The 17,399-nt window shown below is 48.6% G+C and overlaps 1 protein-coding gene across 2 annotated transcripts in view; it reads left to right on the top strand.

Moving 5' to 3' along the window:
• KIF13B (kinesin family member 13B) overlaps positions 1 to 17,399 on the top strand; it is a 125,616-nt gene that overhangs the window by 33,975 nt on the left and 74,242 nt on the right. For both annotated transcript variants that reach the window (XM_037526538.1, XM_037526536.1), the window contains exons 3-5: positions 13,128 to 13,140; positions 14,324 to 14,384; positions 15,978 to 16,070. In XM_037526538.1, coding sequence (XP_037382435.1) covers positions 13,128 to 13,140; positions 14,324 to 14,384; positions 15,978 to 16,070 — 167 coding nt within the window. The remainder of the gene's footprint in view (positions 1 to 13,127; positions 13,141 to 14,323; positions 14,385 to 15,977; positions 16,071 to 17,399) is intronic.

The following is a 17,399-nucleotide window of genomic DNA, read 5'->3' as shown; positions in this document are numbered from 1 at the left end:
TTTCAAAGGAAACCAATTGCATTGAAATATTATCACAAATATTTTTAAAGACCTGTGACACAGTAGTAAGTCCCAGTAAAATCTGTTACTGGGAGTAATTGATTAGGTTTCAAAGTTTTGATGAAATGTCAGCGCAAGATATTTGCAACAATAGCTTTGGTTTTTATTGATGACAAAGTTACTGCTAATACTGTAACTTAATACCACAATTACTAAATTTTAGTTAGAAAATCATAACTTCCCCCTCAACTTCACACACCTACATTCATCCTGACCTGTTCTTGATGAGAGCCTTCATATGCTCCCTAATCAACCCTAGAGTGGATTATTTGTGATTAGACCATCAAAGGTTAAGTAATGACTGATGTGTGGGTTAAAACTAATGCCTGAATCACCACTGTTTCTTAGGGCACATTTAGTCGGGAGGATGAGGCTGTTCAGCGAAGACAGTGTGTGAGGGTTCTGTAGAGAGATCGGGGAGGTGCTGCCGGATTGTGTGGAAGTCCTTTTAGATAAAGATGAGAAGTCGTGTCTAAAGCAAAGACGCTGTAAGAGGATCTGGATGGCGAGGGTGTAGTGATGTGCGTGCATGGCTGCCAGGAGAGTGTGGGGGAGAGGAAGACAGTCATATGGAAAGACCTCAAGGAAATATGTGTGTTCTGTCTATTCAGAAATAAAGATATTGGGCCTCCCCGGTGGCGCAGCGGTTGAGCGCTGGGTTGCGAAGCTGCCCGCAGCCTCTGCGGCACCGGTTCGATCCCTGGCTGCTCCCCGGCCACCGGAGGAGGGTCCCACAAGGCGCGCAGACCCCTCCTGCCGCCCGCTGCTCCCCTCAGCAGTGTACTTTGGTCCTTCTGCCTGCTCTGCTCCCCGCTCTGGCTCTGGTGAATTCTCTCACCCTCCCGCGCTTCTGACTGTACCCAGTGCTTGTATAAATAAATTAATAAATCTTTAAAAAAAAAAAAGAAATAAAGATATTTCCAATCTAGAGGATGGCATGACGGGGGTGGAAGGAGAAAAGGCAGACACAATTATCCAGATCTTTGACCCTTGTTCAGTCACTAAATCCTCTTGGCAACCCTGTTTTTATTCACACCTGGCAGGTGGAGGGTCAGGCATGGAGAGACTAAGGCTTTCATCCGGAGTCAGAGCCGGGCCTGTCTGTCCCTGCCCGACTTGGTGCCAGGCCACACAGATGACCATGTGGCAGGTGATTGAGGGGACGTGGGTCAGGCTGTCAGGTGGCCGTGTGGGAAGGCGGCCTGGCCACTGAGCAGCGTGAGCCGACAAGAATGGCTGGGAAACCGACATGTGTGTTGCAAGCTGAGCTAGAAAATCCAGTGTTTCTCAGCAGAGACTTTGTTTCTGAAACTTAAAGAAAAACTGATTGAAGACCTGACCAATAATTCCTATAAGGTGGCATTATTCCAGAAAACCATAGCTGCACACGCCCTGCGACTTACACTAAACCCTCCCTCCTCGCTCCCAGTCTGAGCAGGGGTGAGATGTCCCTGCAGGCGTGGGCACTGAGCTCAGCGGGCCAGCTCAGGGCACATACGCCCAGTGTGCCCTCAGCGGGGCACTCGCCCTGCCCAGGTGGACAGACTCCTGGACACCACACATTGCTGTTTGCCATCAGTGAACACTGGTGACAACTTTGAAATAAAGAAGGAAGGAGCTGTAACCCCTTTTATTTTCTCTGTTTAAGATCAAACAGAACACGTATCAATTCTGTTACACACTAGCATTTTCAGAGTGCTTTATTTGTATAAGAGAAGGGCTGAGAACAAAAATGTGTTAAGGAGTTTCCCAAACAAAACAGTGAGGTCTGCCTCCCGCCTCTAAATATGAGTCTAGCAATATGAGTCTAGCACGGGGTTCCTGTGTCAGTCTCAGGATTTTGCAGGGATCTACAGCAGGCACCCCCCTACATCGTCACCTGATGAGGGGGAACAACCAAATCCCCAGGGCAAGATTTCCAAGAGTCACACCGATTTGCAAAAGATTTTCAAAGACAGACACAGACATCCCAGCAGAGGAAACATTCAAAATCCGGCCCATTTACTAGCAATCAATTTGAGAAACCTCGAGGGAAGTGGGAGGGAAAATTTTAGGTCAAGGGCAGACTAACAAAACACTCAGCGTCTAGTGCAGAATCGATTAATCTTTGATATAAAACACAGCCAGTGCCCCAGGGAGTCCTGACTTGCTGGGCCCTGGAGCAGAGGAATACACAGTTTCCAGAGGGCTCCAGCCCGGTGGTGGACGACGGCCGTCCCCAGCGTTGTCACCCACGGCTCTGCTGTCCTCTGTAGCTGTCGGCGGAGGTGACCGAGCTGCGTGCTGTCTGTAAAGCATACATCAGTCCCGTTCTGTGTGGCCAGAGCCTCGGTCAAGTGGTTCCCGGTCACAGCTCCTTGGCCGGGTCCAGCCTGAGCTGGTGCCTGAGATGTTTCTTAGGGGCCTGGGGGCAGCTGGTCGGGGAGGCCCCTCCGTTCCTTCCCTGCACGCTCACCTGCAGGGTGCCAGGTCTCGCATCACGTTCTCAGCCCACAGAGCGATGCCTCTCTATCTCAGACTCGCTGATCTCTGGCCAGAAGCTTTGTTTTTGATCTACCATAAAACAACGAGGATTTTCACGTCAGTCCAGGCTAAATGTCAGAAATTTCGCTCTCCTAGTCGCTCAAATATGTTTCCATGGCATTCCCACTTTCCATTTTGATATTTTTACTTTTCACTTTCATCTTGACAAACTAATGGACCAGTTTAAACTATTTTAAGTTGAACTGTAGTTTAGACTGGCTTCTGTTTACTTTTATCTGCTGCGTTATCGAAGTATAGCTTTTGGGCTGGAAAATAGAATTCTTTTCATTTCTTCTTTTTTTAAAATTGATAATTTTTTTAGAGAAGTTTTAGGTTTACAGAAAAATTGAGGAGAAAGATTTTTTCATCTGTTCTTAATACTCATCCCCAGGACAAGCCACTAACTGGTAGGCAAAGCTCATTCAAACAGCCAAAGCAGGTAGCTAGAATGACTTAAGCTCTATCAACTAAATGCAGAGATAAAATTGTGATGTCATTTAGTTCAGGTTTTGGATGTACCTTATTCAGTAAGGCTTCAAAGGTACTTAAGAACATTTTTGTTAAATCATATTGTGAAGTGTTTTTATTTTGATTACAGTCAATTGTCTTGTTTCAAGCTACATGATATTTAATATTTTCTGGTTCCTACTCAAAAAAACCATATAATGCCAACTGCTAAGGTGGTTACAGCTCCATGTTTTCTTCTCTTTCATTAAATATACAGAAATCTGATCTTGATGCCTAAATTTCAATGGACTTCTTTCTCATTCTTAATTATTTTCAAGAACCCAGTTTACCAGAGTTTGTCACGCTTTGAAACCGAAAGAATTTGCTATCTTTATCATGCTCCTTGTAAATAGTTTCTCATTTTAGCTACATATTAAAACTTATTACTAACAATTGTGAGGAATGGCATGAGGCTTTGTATTGGCCCTTTATCTGTTTTATTTTATTTTTATTTTTATTTTTTTTTTATTAAATGCTAAGGGATTCTCATTCTCCTAAGAAAGCCTTTTTTTTTTTTTTTAAAGATTTGTTTAATTATTTATTTATACAAGCACTGGGTACAGTCAGAAGCACGGGAGGGTGAGAGAATTCACCAGAGCCAGAGAGGAGAGCAGACCAGGCAGAAGGACCGAAGTACACTGCTGAGGGGAGCAGCGGGCGGCAGGAGAGGTCTGTGCGCCATGTGGGACCCTCCTCCGGTGGCCGGGGAGCAGCTGGGGATCGAACTGGCGCTGCAGAGGCTGCAGGCAGCTTTGCAACCCAGCGCTCAACCGCTGCGCCACCAGGGAGGCCCCCCTTTATCTGTTTTAAGTGATTAGATGTATGTCATTTAAATCCTTACTTGATTGCTTTTAGTAAGTCTGTCTTAGAGCGTGTTCCATGATTCGTTCTTGAAATGAGTATAAAAACTTTTATTTGAATTTAAAAATAAGATCAGGTTATTTTGTGCAGAAAACTTGATTTATCTGATTATTTTAACAATGAGATCATCAAGATTTGGTAAGATATGTAAGCTAAAGTTTTGGTTATAAAACCATATTCTCGTCTAGGTAGATTATAGGGCAGTGGTACTATTTTTGTTCAGGGTATAATGAATTTGAAAATACTTGATTTTCTCAACCCTTTCTGAGTTGAAGAGGTTCAGCAAAGTTTCTCGAAGTGGAGCAATGGCAGCTGTAATAAACTTGGTAAATTGTGAGGAAGTCTTTGGCATATCTCCAGGAAGCTGAGACAATGACTGTGACCTGGGTCACAACCCCTTCTCCAAGTCGGGTAGTTTCCAATGCTTTGCTTTCAGGACCCCTAATTGATTAATTAGTTTGTCCATCACTAATGATAATATTTGATGTTAGGTCACTGTGTACCATGGCGGGGGTGCAGAGGGGAGTGACGTTGCCATGACAACCCTTCTGCAGCCACACCTCTTCTGAATTGGGGTAGGGTTTTCAGTGCCTTGCTTCCCTACAAAAGAAAACAGGAATAGCATGGATGCTCAGTGTGGTCTCATTTTAGCAGCCCATCATCCCACGGATTCTTCTCATTAAGAGATGCCTTCCCAAAACAGTAGACTCTTTGTGTTTGTCCAAATTTGTAATCTCTTTGTTTTGTTCTGATCAATTTTTAAAAATTTTTTTAAAGATTTATTTTTATTTATACAAGAACTGGAGTACAGGCCAGATGCACGGGAGGGTGAGAGGATCCACCAGAGACAGAGCGGGAAACAGAACAGGCAGACTGAGGAAATACACTGCTGAAGGGAGCAGCGGGCGAGACAGGAGAGGTCTGCTCGCCATATGGGTTGCTCCAAGGCCGGTGGGGATCGAGCCGGCACTGCAGAGGCTGCGGACAGCTTCACAGTGCTGAGCTCAACAGCCTGCACCACCAGGGAGACCCCTGTTCTGATCAATTCTGTGTTACTAATAATTGTATTAATAGTTCAATGGAAAGAGAAATTAAAAATTTTAATATATATATTTGCAGAAAAGAACAATATAAAACTTTTTATTAGGGTAAAATATGTTGGGGAAAGTGGAATGGAAAAATGAGTTCACGGGAAAAAAGTAAGCGTGTAAAATCACTGATTATTAAAGAAGAGTTTTTGCATTTAAAAAATAGTTGAGGGGCCTCCCTGGTAGCGCAGGGGCTGCGTCTCAGCACTATCAAGCTACCCCCAGCCACTGCAGCATGAGTTCAATCCCTGGCCAAGAAGCTGACCCACATATGCCACAGCAGACCTCTCCTGTCTCCCTGCTGCTCCCCTCTATTTCAGCAGATCCGCTTGTTCTGCTGCCCGCTCTGTCTCTGGTGAATCCCCCCGCACCTCTGTCCTACAATCCAGTTCTTGTCTGCATAAATGAATAAAAAATAAAAATTAAAGAAAAAATTTGATAGTGTCGGTAATATCCCCCCACCAAGATTTATAAAAATAATGGTACTTGGATACTGATGGATTTAAAGTAATTTTATTTTTAAATACAGTGTTTCAGAAATTACATCCTTAGCAGTTAAAATCATTTTGGAAAAAATTTATACATCCACTTAAAAATGCTCATGGGGTCCGTGAACAGAAACACTGAGGAGCCCTCCAGGCCATGTGTGTACGCCTCGACTCATTAACCTCAGACAGACAGTCAGCGCCTCCCGCAAGTGGGTTTAACTCCTGTGTGTGAGGTTTTCACCTCTTCTCCTGCTGTTGGGTTTTTGTTGTTTTGATTTCTCCTGTTGGTCATTTCTGTGATGTTTTTCTATAGCATATTGAAACCTGTGTTTCTTATTAAATTCTCTTTAAACTTTATCTCTTTGGTCCTTTATTACTAAGGTGACGACCCTTTCCCTTCACTGCTGCTTTCGTGTTATTTTTAAGTTGCCCGTATGCATATGTGTATATATCCCTCCCTCCCTCCCTCCATTTGCCTGTCTTCCCATCCGTCTGTCTGTCTCTCTGTGTTTGACTAAGTCCCCTGCTAGGATTGCTCATTCATCCTGACCCAGGCTGAAGTTTCAAGCAGCTCTTAAATTCCATCAGTTGTGTTCAGATTGCACCACATTTTTGTTTGCTTTGTATTTGGGCCATGACTCATTTGAATAACCTTTTATTTTTGCTGCAGTCTTGTTTGTTTTCTTTTCTGTCTTTAGCACATTCTTAAATTTCTTCTCTCAAGTCCTCAGCGATTGCTCCTTCCTCCAGAGATCCTGTCTCCGAGTCTTCTGTCTGTGATTGCGCTGCAGCCCTGCTCTTGCATAGCTTTGCCTGGAGTTCAGTGAGGAATAATTGTAAATGAGCATTTTCTGGTTCTTTTAAAATCTTTAGATCCTGGTCTCCTAAGAAAACTGGCTGTTCCATGTCCAATGTGGAACGATCCGGAAGGAGAAGATGTTGACAGAGAATGTACACAGGAGAGTGGAGGCTGGAGGTTTGAGAAGTGGCTTGGGGGGAGGATAGTTTTTTTTAGACGGCATGGAGTCGTGGTTAGCCTAATTTCTAGTCTCTCGTTTCGATAGACATTCACCGAGTGCTTATAGTTTGGGAGGCTTCGGGCTAAATATGGGTGTTCAGCTATCAAGTAAAGGGTCGGGTGAGGAGGCAGCAGGCTGCAGAGCATCTGGAAAGATTTGATACAGTGGGATACATGTTAGAAGGAAATTCATTCCAGGAATCCTGGGAACCTTACAGAGTCATCCTTAATTGTTCTGTTACCGGTCCAGTTAGCCCATAAAGACACAGTAGCCTCTTCAGATGGAAACAGGTGAGAAGCTCAAGAAGGAATCGATTCCTGTGAAAAGAGGAGAGGCAGGCGGTGTTAGGAATGCGTGCACTTTAGCTTCATTGTCATGGATCCTATTGATCCACTAATGTATAATGAACCATCTTGGGGGGCAGTTCTGAGAGCCCCCTCCCCTGGACACACCCACACTGTTCCGAAGGAGTTTGCCATTGGTGAACTACCGGGGAAATTTTTACCCAGGCACGCTTAGCCGGAGCCTTGTCTCCTGTGGACCAGCTCTTATTCTGGGGTTTTCTCCAGGCCCGCTGACCAGAGAGTAGAATGAGACATCCACACCCCCATGGCCGAAGGCATTCATGCCTCTCGCTTTTGACTGAGATTCTCTCTCCCTGTTGGGATTTCAGGAAGCCTATCTCTAGCACCCCCTTTACGCCCACCTCAATTCTGAACTGAGGGAGTCAGCGCAATCAGCCAGATAGGTGAAGATTACAGGCCAGAGATAGACACCCACGCTGGTGCTGCTTATGTGCCAGATGCTGCTCTGCTCCCCCGTCAGTCCTGTGCCGTGGGGTCCTGCTGTTCGCAGAGGGAGTGGCGTGAGGAGGGTCGATTGACACCCTGGGGCCCATCTCCTGCCACGGTGTCTGCTTGCCTCTCATTTCACGCTGTTGGGGACAATTTTTTTTAACCAAAAATCACCACAAATAAATCAGCATTGATTTAATTCTTTGGCCAGATTTAAACTTTCTTGTAGTGCAAGTGAGCAATGAATGAAAACATACTCTGCTCGTGTGTTTGACCCATGGGAAGAGGTAGGTGATTTGTGAGTGACTGAATAAATGAATAGTGTTAAACGCTCAGAAATAACTGAGTGAAACACTGAACAGTCCTGACTACAAGTGTATCGTTCTCCCCAGGGACAGTTTGCAAACCCAGAGCCCTCAAACCAGAACATGGAAGGAGGCTGGGACCAGGTGCCTTGGTGCTCAAGTCAGAACTTTCGTAAGTGCCAGGCAGTTGGCACCTCATATCCAGCTGGGGAAACGGCAGAGGCCTTGCTTAGGATTTCCAGAGGCCTGCGTGAGACCTGAGGCAGGCCAGGCCCACTGCACAAAGCAAATCCCATATGGCTGGACCTGCTGGTATCTGCTCAGGGCTGGTCCCCCTTTGTTTGCGAATGTCACCCTAGTGAGAATAGTCTTTGAACTTTGCTGTTCTAATATCGATGGCAGTTTGAAATCATGAGCAAATCGCAGCTGGTGTTTTCACATAGCAAGTTTGTGGTGGTCACGCTTGCGGGCCATGGCTCGGTGGCTTGCTCTCGGGCCCTCTGTCCCCAGCACCGTCGGGGCTGTGGGTGGAAGGGCAGGTGTGTTTCTTTCCTCTCAATTCAAAAAGGTGGCAGGTTCCACATCTGGGGTGGAAATGACTTTGTTCTGTCAGGAGCTCTGTGATTGCCGCGGCTTGGGGGACTGGGCGGGAATCTAGAAAACTTAAATAAGGGACCAGGAAAAAGAATAACCATAAGAAAGAAAATATCAAAATCGACAAACAACTATGAACCAGAGACACTCTATGGCGGGTGGGGGGCGGGGAAAGGAGGGCTTGGGGTCAAAATAAGGGGGTTGTAATTGTATGGGGAATATGAAAAATAAAATTTAAATTAAAAAAAGAAAAGAAAGGTGCGTGTGGGGACATTGACATCAGCTAAGGAATGACTCAGGGAGAGGAGGAGTCGGCCCCAGCGCCTGTGGCATGGAGAGTGCCCTACGCAGGCGGGTGAGGAGGCGAGGCCGGTGCCAGCTCTGTTGGCGCCACAGCAGGGGCCAGGCCTCCCCGAGAACAGAGGAAATATTTGCTAAAGAAGCAAAACGTCCTGATTGGGCCACTTTGAGAAATGCAGAGACTGTCCTGCAGAAGCTGGGCGGGAATGAGCCCAGACTGAGAACCCCGTCAGGAACTAGGAGGACAGGTGCTGCTTGAGCAGTGGAGGTGGCAGGTGGGGAAGGAAACCCCCTCCTGCTGGCGTCCCTGTGGAGGCTTCTTGAGGGGACAGCGTTGGATGTGAGCTTCTCTGTCCCGGGCAGGGCTTGACTAGACCGAGTCATGACAGGTGTGGCAGGTGTGCGGGAAGCAGCAGCTAGACCAGCTGGCAGGGAGGCGGGACCTCCTTGGGGCGTGCTGTGGAGGTGGTGCTGGCACTGCTGCCGGCGTCACCTCTGCTATATACGGTGAGCACGTGTTCCTGGCAGAAGTGTTGCTTGTGACTCCTGGAGGCTCTGTTCCGCTCTCTCACTGTAAACAGGGAGTGGCACGAGCAGTCACCTGTTGTAACTTCTTCCTCAGCATCCTCAGAGGAGTCTTCCCTCCGCTCTCTTTAGATAACTCCCTGGAAGGGGCACTGGCTGCTTCTTAACCCGCTGCTCCTGTGCTTCTGTTAAAGAGCTGCCTCTCTTCTCTTAGCTGTCTCCCATAGGTCTTCCTGAATTCTGCCTGTAGAAGGATCAGAGCAAGTCCCCCATGCCCTCAAGTGTGTGGGCTGCTCAGCTCTGCCATGGCCTGGGGCTCCTCCCCTACACCAGGCTGTGCACCTCAGTGCTCTGAGGGCCCCTCCCCTGCGCCAGGCTCCACACCCCAGTGCCCTGATCCCTCCTGTCAGTGGAAGCATCTTCAGACCCCATCACAGCCTGGACGCTGCTGCCTGCAGCACCTTGCTGTCAGTGACGCTTCTAGAACGTTCTTCAGAGTTGAACAGGGTCTTCCAAATGTCCAGGAAACAAGGAGCAGGCTTTAGCACATTCATGCCGCAGACAGTGGCTGCGCCAGCATGGGGCTGTGGGCCTCCCTGTGAGTCTTGCCAGAGTCTGGAGCTCGGTCGAGTCAGCACCACCCCCGTGCAGGAGGGTGTGGGGGTGGGGCCGGGGACCAGAGTGACCATCACAGATGGTAGCTTGGTTGCTGGTACGGCCAGCTCAGCCCGAGAAAGTAGCACTGTCAGCGCATAGCACGGCTGTGGAGAAGGAGCCTTTGTGGTGGACACGTCCTGTTGGAGCAGGTCAGAGTCCAAGCCGTTCTGTTTGCGAAGGTCTCAGAAATGTCCAGGAGCCTGACAGTGGCCAGGTGGTGACTCTGGGTGTCCCCTTAGCTTTCGGTACTTGGCAGCAGTCCCTGAGGGGTGATTTCTCACTCCGGCTACCTCTGCGTTTCACACCTTCCAGATGCTCTGATTTATTTTTGGATCCAACATCAATTTGATTTTTGCATGGTCAGAAACATTAGTAAAAATGTTCAGAGAACACTCACTTACATAAGATCTTTCCTATCTGTCTTCTGTATTGTGGCATTCTAAAGATGGGGGCTTATGCGACTTAATTTGGTGGTGTGATCTACGACTCACATGAGATGTGAACGCCCCTAAGCCAGCTCAGTAAAAGGGACGAAGAGAGGACAGTTCTCTCCACAGCAGGTAGCCATTTGGTAATCATCTCCTGAGCCGGCCTCTTGCAAGAACACATGTCCATCACGTCCATCACCGGGGCTGTTGACATCTGCAGCAGCTGCACAGGCACCTTCTGGGAAGCCGTAATTGCAGGCAAGAATCATGGAGTGGATGCGAAAGTTTGTGGGTGAAATGTCTGATGAGGGACAGTGTTGACATAAACTCAGAGTCTCCCCTACAAGGAAGATGTGCAGAGGGAAGCTGGTAACGACACAGCAGAGACTCCTCACAGCATATCCCATCCCCAGCATGGAGGCTCCTCCTGGTGTCCCGGGTGCAGGCCTGAGGGACGCGGATCTGGGTAGCGCCTGTGCTGTGCCCGCCCGCGTGCCGGCCTGCATGGACCCTGACCTGATGGAGGACAGCCCCAGACACTGGGAAAGCCCCACCAGCACCGAGGCCCTGAGGACAGACGCCCAGGTCGGAGCAGAACCTGGCAGAATCTGCCTAAGGTTGACCGTATGTTCTTTAATAAATCGCATCGCTGCCTGGTTTCTTGGTTGTGAACATTGTGGCTGGTTATGGAAGACGTTAACATTTGGGGGAGCCTGGTGAAGGGTACACAAATGTTCTTCGTACTATTTCTGGAACTTTTGGTAAGCTTGGCAGGATTTCAAAATGAAGTTAACAAAAACAAGAACAAAAAGCAGCCCCATGGAGGTGAGAAGCTATGAAGTCCCTGCTGCTGCTTCCTGAGGTCTCAGGCCGTATTCTTGGCTCCCTGCTCCACTGTGATCAGGAAGGCTGGGGCTTCCACACAGGACTTGGGTCAGCCAGGCCCTGCCTTATGCCGCTCCCTGAACAGGCTCTGCTTTCTGAGTTCACCGACTGGCTGACTCTGCACAGCGCTGTAATTCCATCTTGGGGTTTCCGGTGGCTTTGCTGGCTATTTGAGCTTGGCTGTGGTAACCACTAGAATCCCTCATTGGAAACTTAGCTCTGTAATTAATTTACTGTCGTGTTTCTGTTTTCATTATTATGTTCTGAATTCAGATTAGTCCCACGGATTCTTCTGCATTGTGTCCTAGATTGGATTTCATACTTGTTGGTTGTTTCTTAGGAAGAGCTGATTTAGTACAAAAGCATTTTATTTAAACTCGAAATACCATGCTCCATATCATGCAGAAAAGACACCCTGGAGTTTTTATAAATATAATGAATGCGCATAGGCTCCAGGGGTCACCTTCTATCGGGTAATAATTAGATTGGAGGAAATGAATACGTTGGGGAAGATTCTGTGAGCCGTGGCGGTTGTTAATGTGTGACTCAGAGATTCTTAAGTCTGGAAGAAACTTGACGAGGCCATTTTCAGATGGAAAGAACATAGACTCAGAAGTTGGGTGACCTGTTTTTACATGCGAGAGCCATCACTTCGTTACCGTGGCTTGGGCAGGTCACCGAGCTGTGGGGCCTTCAGTTTCTCACCTGTCAAACTGGAATAATAGTAGCATCTTGAAAGTGAAGGGGAGAATGAAGAAGTGGTTTGCAGCACAGCTGGCCGGACGTGGGCCTCTCCATGTGCTGGCTCTGCGCTGGCCCCAGCTAGGTAGGTGCGTTGCCCCGCTGCCCGCAGTGGGCGAGAGTCCGCTTGGCTTCTCGAGCCTGTGCAAGGATGCTGGCGTGTGGCGGCAGACTCTGCCACAGTGCCTAAATCGTCTTGTCAGAATTCTGTTCTCTTATTCCAGAGAAATCATTTTCTCTGCCAACCACACTGGTTGTTGCCCCACAGTCTGCTACGTAAGTGGCCTCGTTTACCGGACCCCCCATGGCGTGGCCGTGTTCTCTGAAGTCATCTGATGCAAAGATGAATTAGATTAAGAAAGTCTTAGGACACGAAGGCGCAGGAAGACATTAGACCCCAGGGAGCAAGCACTGAGCTGGCGTGTGGTTCTCCGAGAAGGACCAGTTACTCCCAGAGCTCCGCTATTGTCCCTGTTTAGCTTGTGTCAAGAGTACTTTCCTTTCCTAACTTTTCTGATTTTGATGTTGCCCTGTGGTTGTGTACGTGAGTGACTTTGCCTTTAGGAAAGATGTGCTGAGGTTAGACGGAAGGGGTGTGTCCAGCTCACTCTCACGTGGTCCAGAAGAAAACACGTGTTTCTGGGTGTGTGTTTACCTGTCCATTAGGGGAGAACGAGGGCCTGCTGGCAGTGTTAGCAGCTGGCCAGTGTCTGAGGAGAGTTCTTGTGCTTTTGTTAAGTATAAACTCTCCAGGTTTTACTAGAATGAGTTCCATTCCTGTGCCCTGAGGATTGGGAAGCAAGGGGCTACTGGGGAGCAGGGAGGGAGGGAGGGCGAAAGGGCGGAAGTTCTGGGTGAACAGGGAGCGGTGAGTCCTTCAGTAAGTCCTCAGTCACTGCCAACAACTGGTTGTACCCTTAATGTAACCTTTATTCCCAGCGGGGACAGAATGAGCTTTGTACAGAAGGGCCTGTGTAGATAAGGGCTATGCAGTAAGTTGCTGCTGTATCCAGGCAGAGAAAATTCCTTGGAAGTGAACTCGTGATACTTACACAAGGACAAGCAACATGCACAGGCTGGAACATCAGACCTCACCAGTTAGCCAGGGTGCAGGTGCTCGGCCTTCCTACCTGAGACATCCAGGTTAGTTCCCTATAACAGGCACCCACCTACCGCTTAATAGGTTTTAGCTGATCCTTTATTTTAAATTGCTGACTTCAGAGTTGATATTTTGTGTTACTGAAAATGTACATATGTTGATCATTTTGCCCTTCAAAAAGAGTCTTCCAAACTAAAACATTTAAATCCTCTTTTCTTTCATGTCACCGATGATACCTCCTTCGGGAACTCAGGAGCCAGCCAAAGGTAAGAGGTTTGGTTTTAGGCAGTGCTTGTGGAAGGTGTTATGTGCATGTTCTGGAAGTACTGGTAATTTCCTTCGCAAAAATATTTTCTGTCTGTCACTTCTGTAACAGAAACATAAGCTGTAGCCTGTTCATGAATCCAAAGCTGGTTTTTGGCTTAGGAGAAGCCCCCGGCCTGTGGAAACGCTGTCCGTGTGCTTGACCACTCTGGCCGATCTCCTGGCGTCGGCACACAGATTCCTTTTGTGTGCTGTTTGCTGTGGATTGGCTCAGAACTGGTCGTTCCAAGCTGTGGTCAGCGCCGTGCCGGGCAGGCCCATCCACGAAGCCGCCTCCGGGATGGCAGGGGACCCTGTGGGGCGGACAGGAGTCCACGCTGGTGGCGTTTCCTCTGGGGACAGGCTGGCCTACTGGAGCGGAGGCAGATTCTCCAGAAACCCCCTGGGCGTGTTGGCCCGTATCTGCACTGCAGGCGCCAGGGGGCACAGGGGCTGTACTTTTGAATTAACCACTTGCTGAAGTTACTTGGAACTTTCCAGGAAACTCAGATTTTTATCTACATTCTTGAAGTCTTGTTTTGTTTCAGAGTCTATGGTTGAATTGTAATTCTATTCTTTATTATTGTTGCTAAAACACATAATAAGTGCGGCTGGGACCCTGAATGATTTTTAAGAATAGTTAAAATGGCTCTGACTGCTTTATATGCAAAAATGTGATTTTACTGGTTTTTTTTTCCTTCATCTTTTTGATGAAGAGGAAGATGCCCCATAACAGAGTGGGGAGACGGGTACCCCGAGAGCCTGCTGCCTGTGGGGTGCCTGCGGGTGCAGTGGCCGCCGAGGGGAGAGCTGAGCTTAGGTGAGAAGACTCGGTCGCTCGCCCTTGTTAAGGACAGAACCAGGAGGGTGTCAGGGAGGAGTTTGACAGCTTGGGCAGGAGAAACCGAATTTGGGCTTCTGCAGGAGGCACAGTAACAACGGTCGAAGGTGGGGAAGTTTAGATGCAAGCTGGGAGGAACCTGAAGACAGTGAATCCTTAAGGATTATAAAGCAATTAGGTGTAAAGCCAGCAGACAGGGAGGTGCTTTCCCTTCCGTGAACAGTGGTAGCGCGGCGATGGCTTCCGTTTAACATCGTGACTGTGTTAAGGTTTTATTCACACATGCCGTGTCTGTGCTTCCCCAGGTGTTTGCGTACGACCACTGCTTCTGGTCCATGGACGAGTCTGTCAGAGACAAGTACGCAGGTGAGAGCCACGCCCGCGTTGCCGCTGTTGGCGGGGACGGGGGTGGGGGGGTCGTTTCCTGGGGTTCCCCCCGTTAAGTGTCATCGTACCTGCGTGACTGTTCTCCCTCCAGCCCTTGCTGTTGGGGTTTTCAGGTTGATTTAGACACTCACTGTGCTTGGTCCTTGGAGTGACACGATAGGGTGAGATTCAGGGTCCAGGGTGGGCTCGTGGCCCAGTGTGGGGTCTGGAGGGGCGGGCGTGGGGGGGAGGGAGGCACTGGCCTGTGGAAGGCAGCGAGGCCGAGCCTGCCTGTGCTGTTGAGGGGATCCCTGTGACATTGGTTGACAGCCTGTGCGTGATTCAGAGCATAGCATCACATTCTCTCGCTCTCATTCTCTGCTCAGTGGAGAGGAAGTTGCCAGGCTGCTTTCCACCCCAAGCTGAGGGCCCGGTGGTCGCCTTTATTGCTTTCATTCCTCACTGCTCATGGCAGCGGGTAGTTTGCAGCCGCTCTATATGCTGTCATGCTGTATTGCACAGAACTCGGGCTAATTTGGCCTCGCTGGCCGGTGATGACTTTAAGGATGCATCCGGCGTGGGAAGAAAGACGATGGTGCCCTAGTCTGGCAGACCCGCTGGAAGGAGGCACGATGGAGGGCTGCGATGGCCTTCAAATCCCAACTGCCCTCGCGGCCCATGGTTCTTTCATATTGCAGCCAAGTCTCAGAGTCGGCCGAGTGACTTCTCAAGGTCACCGCTGATTATTGATGTATTTGATTTAACCTGTGGAGGAGAATTTGATTCTATTAGTTGTGTCTGTGATTGGAAGAAAGCTGGAAGATATTTACAAGGTCTTTCTTCCCTGTCCTTGCTGGTACATATTGTAGGACCTGTAGTTAATGGTGTCACTAAGGATCAGGAGAGGCGATTGGTACATGGGATTGTTTTGAATGTTAGTACCCAAAGAAGACAGCAGTAACCGAGCCGCACACAATGAAAACCAGGTTCACTTAGATCTCTTTTTTTAAAAAAAGATTTTGTTTTTATTTTTGTATAGAAGAACTGGGGTATAGGCCAGGTACGCAGGGGATTCACCAGAGGATTCACCAGAGGATTCACCAGAGACAGACTGGGGAGCAGAACAGGCAGATCCACTGAAATACACTGCTGAGGGGAGCAGGTGAGACAGGAGAGGTCTGCTGTGCCATGTGGGTCAGCTCCTTGGCTGGGGATTGAACGCAGGCAGTCATGGTGACAGTGCTGAGACTCAACCCATAGCCCACCAGGGAGGCCCCACTTAGATCTCAGTGTGCATTTGGGTGTTTATGGCCGCTGTTTATAAACCAGTTTGGTAGCTCTCTGCACTGCAGAGGCCCCTTGCCAGTATTTATCAATCCCAGCACGCGTTGCTGGGCGCTCTGGGCTCCTTTTTATCCTGCGCTTACGACAAATACCTGAAGGACAGGAGCACTGGCATCACTCACAGAGATTAAAAGCCTTGTTTGGAGATAAGTAAGCTGAGAAAAAGTATGATTTTGAGCATCCTTTTTAAAAATTTGTTCACATGCAGTTTGACTTAAAATATCCTTTTTTCCTCTCTCTCTCTCTCAGGTCAAGATGATGTTTTCAAGTGCCTTGGGGAGAGTATCCTCCAGAATGCTTTTGACGGCTACAATGCGTGTATCTTTGCCTATGGGCAGACTGGTACGTGATCTATGGTGTTTTCCTTTATTTTCTTTCATGCTAAGGATCATAACAGAGAAAATACCAGCAACAGTACCGTTGTCGGCAGCTCATTAGTCATGATTGATGAGGTGCACTGTGTACCTCTGGGGCCAACAGGAAAGAAAATCTCTAAGTGAAAGAGTCACTTTTAGGATCATGTGTCCTGTAGCCTGTCAGGTTGGACACAGTCTTCACGGGAAATGCTTTTGTTGTTTCCAGGGGGTGGGGCGGGTCATGGTGGCGGGGGGCCTGGCTCAGCCCACCAGCCCAACCCTGCTCCAGCACCTAAGCTGGCGGCTGGGTGTCCTCCCGGGTGAAGGGAGACAGCAAGGATTCTCCCTCCGGGGCTGTCACCATGAGCTGGCTCTTGAAAACAGCCAGAGGAGCCGGCATGGAGCACCTCACCTGCGGGGGCAGATTTAGGTGTGATGACATGGCAAGGGACGGAGGCAGCAACGTGGAGGGTTGAAAGGATGTTTACAAAATTGCTGCTACAGAAAAGGGAAAAGGAATTCTATTTAAGTTCGGACTATGAGCAATTTAAATTTCGCTTGCTGATTTCTTGTATTTTCTAAATTTCCCTTAATGAATTTGTATTTCTGGTCCAAAGGAGAAAATAATTGTAGAGTAGCCAGAGACTCTCTTTTGGTCTCCGCACTGGCTGAAGGACGCGGGCTCGCCCTGGGGCCTCCAGGGCGTCTCTGTGATTTTGTTGTTTGTTTTTTTTTTTTTAAAGATTTATTTATTTATTTATACAAGCACTGGGTACAGTCAGAAGCATGGGAGGGTGAGAGAATTTGCCGGAGCCAGAGCAGGGAGCAGAGCAGGCAGACTGACGAAGTACACTGCTGAGGGGAGCAGCGGGCGTGGCAGGAGAGGTCTGCGCGCCATGTGGGACCCTCACGGGTGGCCGGGGATCGAACCAGCACTGCAGAGGCTGTGGGCAGCTTCGTAGCCCAGCGCTCAACCACTGCGCAACCGGGGAGGCCCCGTCTCTGTGTTTTGTATGTGACAAGTGGTTGGAGTTGCCCGTTGTACTCACCACATGGACCTTTCCACTTAGTGTCAGAAAACTATCCAGGCCTCGCTGTGTTTTTGGGGGGCTTTTGGAGGGGTTTGGGTAATTTTTTTTAAAAACATGGAGATGGTTTAAATGGGCTTTGTTTTCTTCTCAAAGGAGGTTTGCTTGTTGACACACCTGTGGGGTAGCTTGTGCACTTGTAAACATCCTTTTAACCCTCCATGTTGCTGCCTCCATCCATCTTCGTGTTTGGGGGGTTACCGTACTGGGGGTATTTCGTTAAGAGC

This window comes from Talpa occidentalis, unplaced genomic scaffold, assembly GCF_014898055.3.
Source record: "Talpa occidentalis isolate TD23 unplaced genomic scaffold, MPIMG_talOcc4v2.1 talOcc4.4, whole genome shotgun sequence".
Lineage (NCBI taxonomy): Eukaryota > Metazoa > Chordata > Mammalia > Eulipotyphla > Talpidae > Talpa > Talpa occidentalis.
This window is presented reverse-complemented; position numbering and strand designations above follow the sequence as displayed.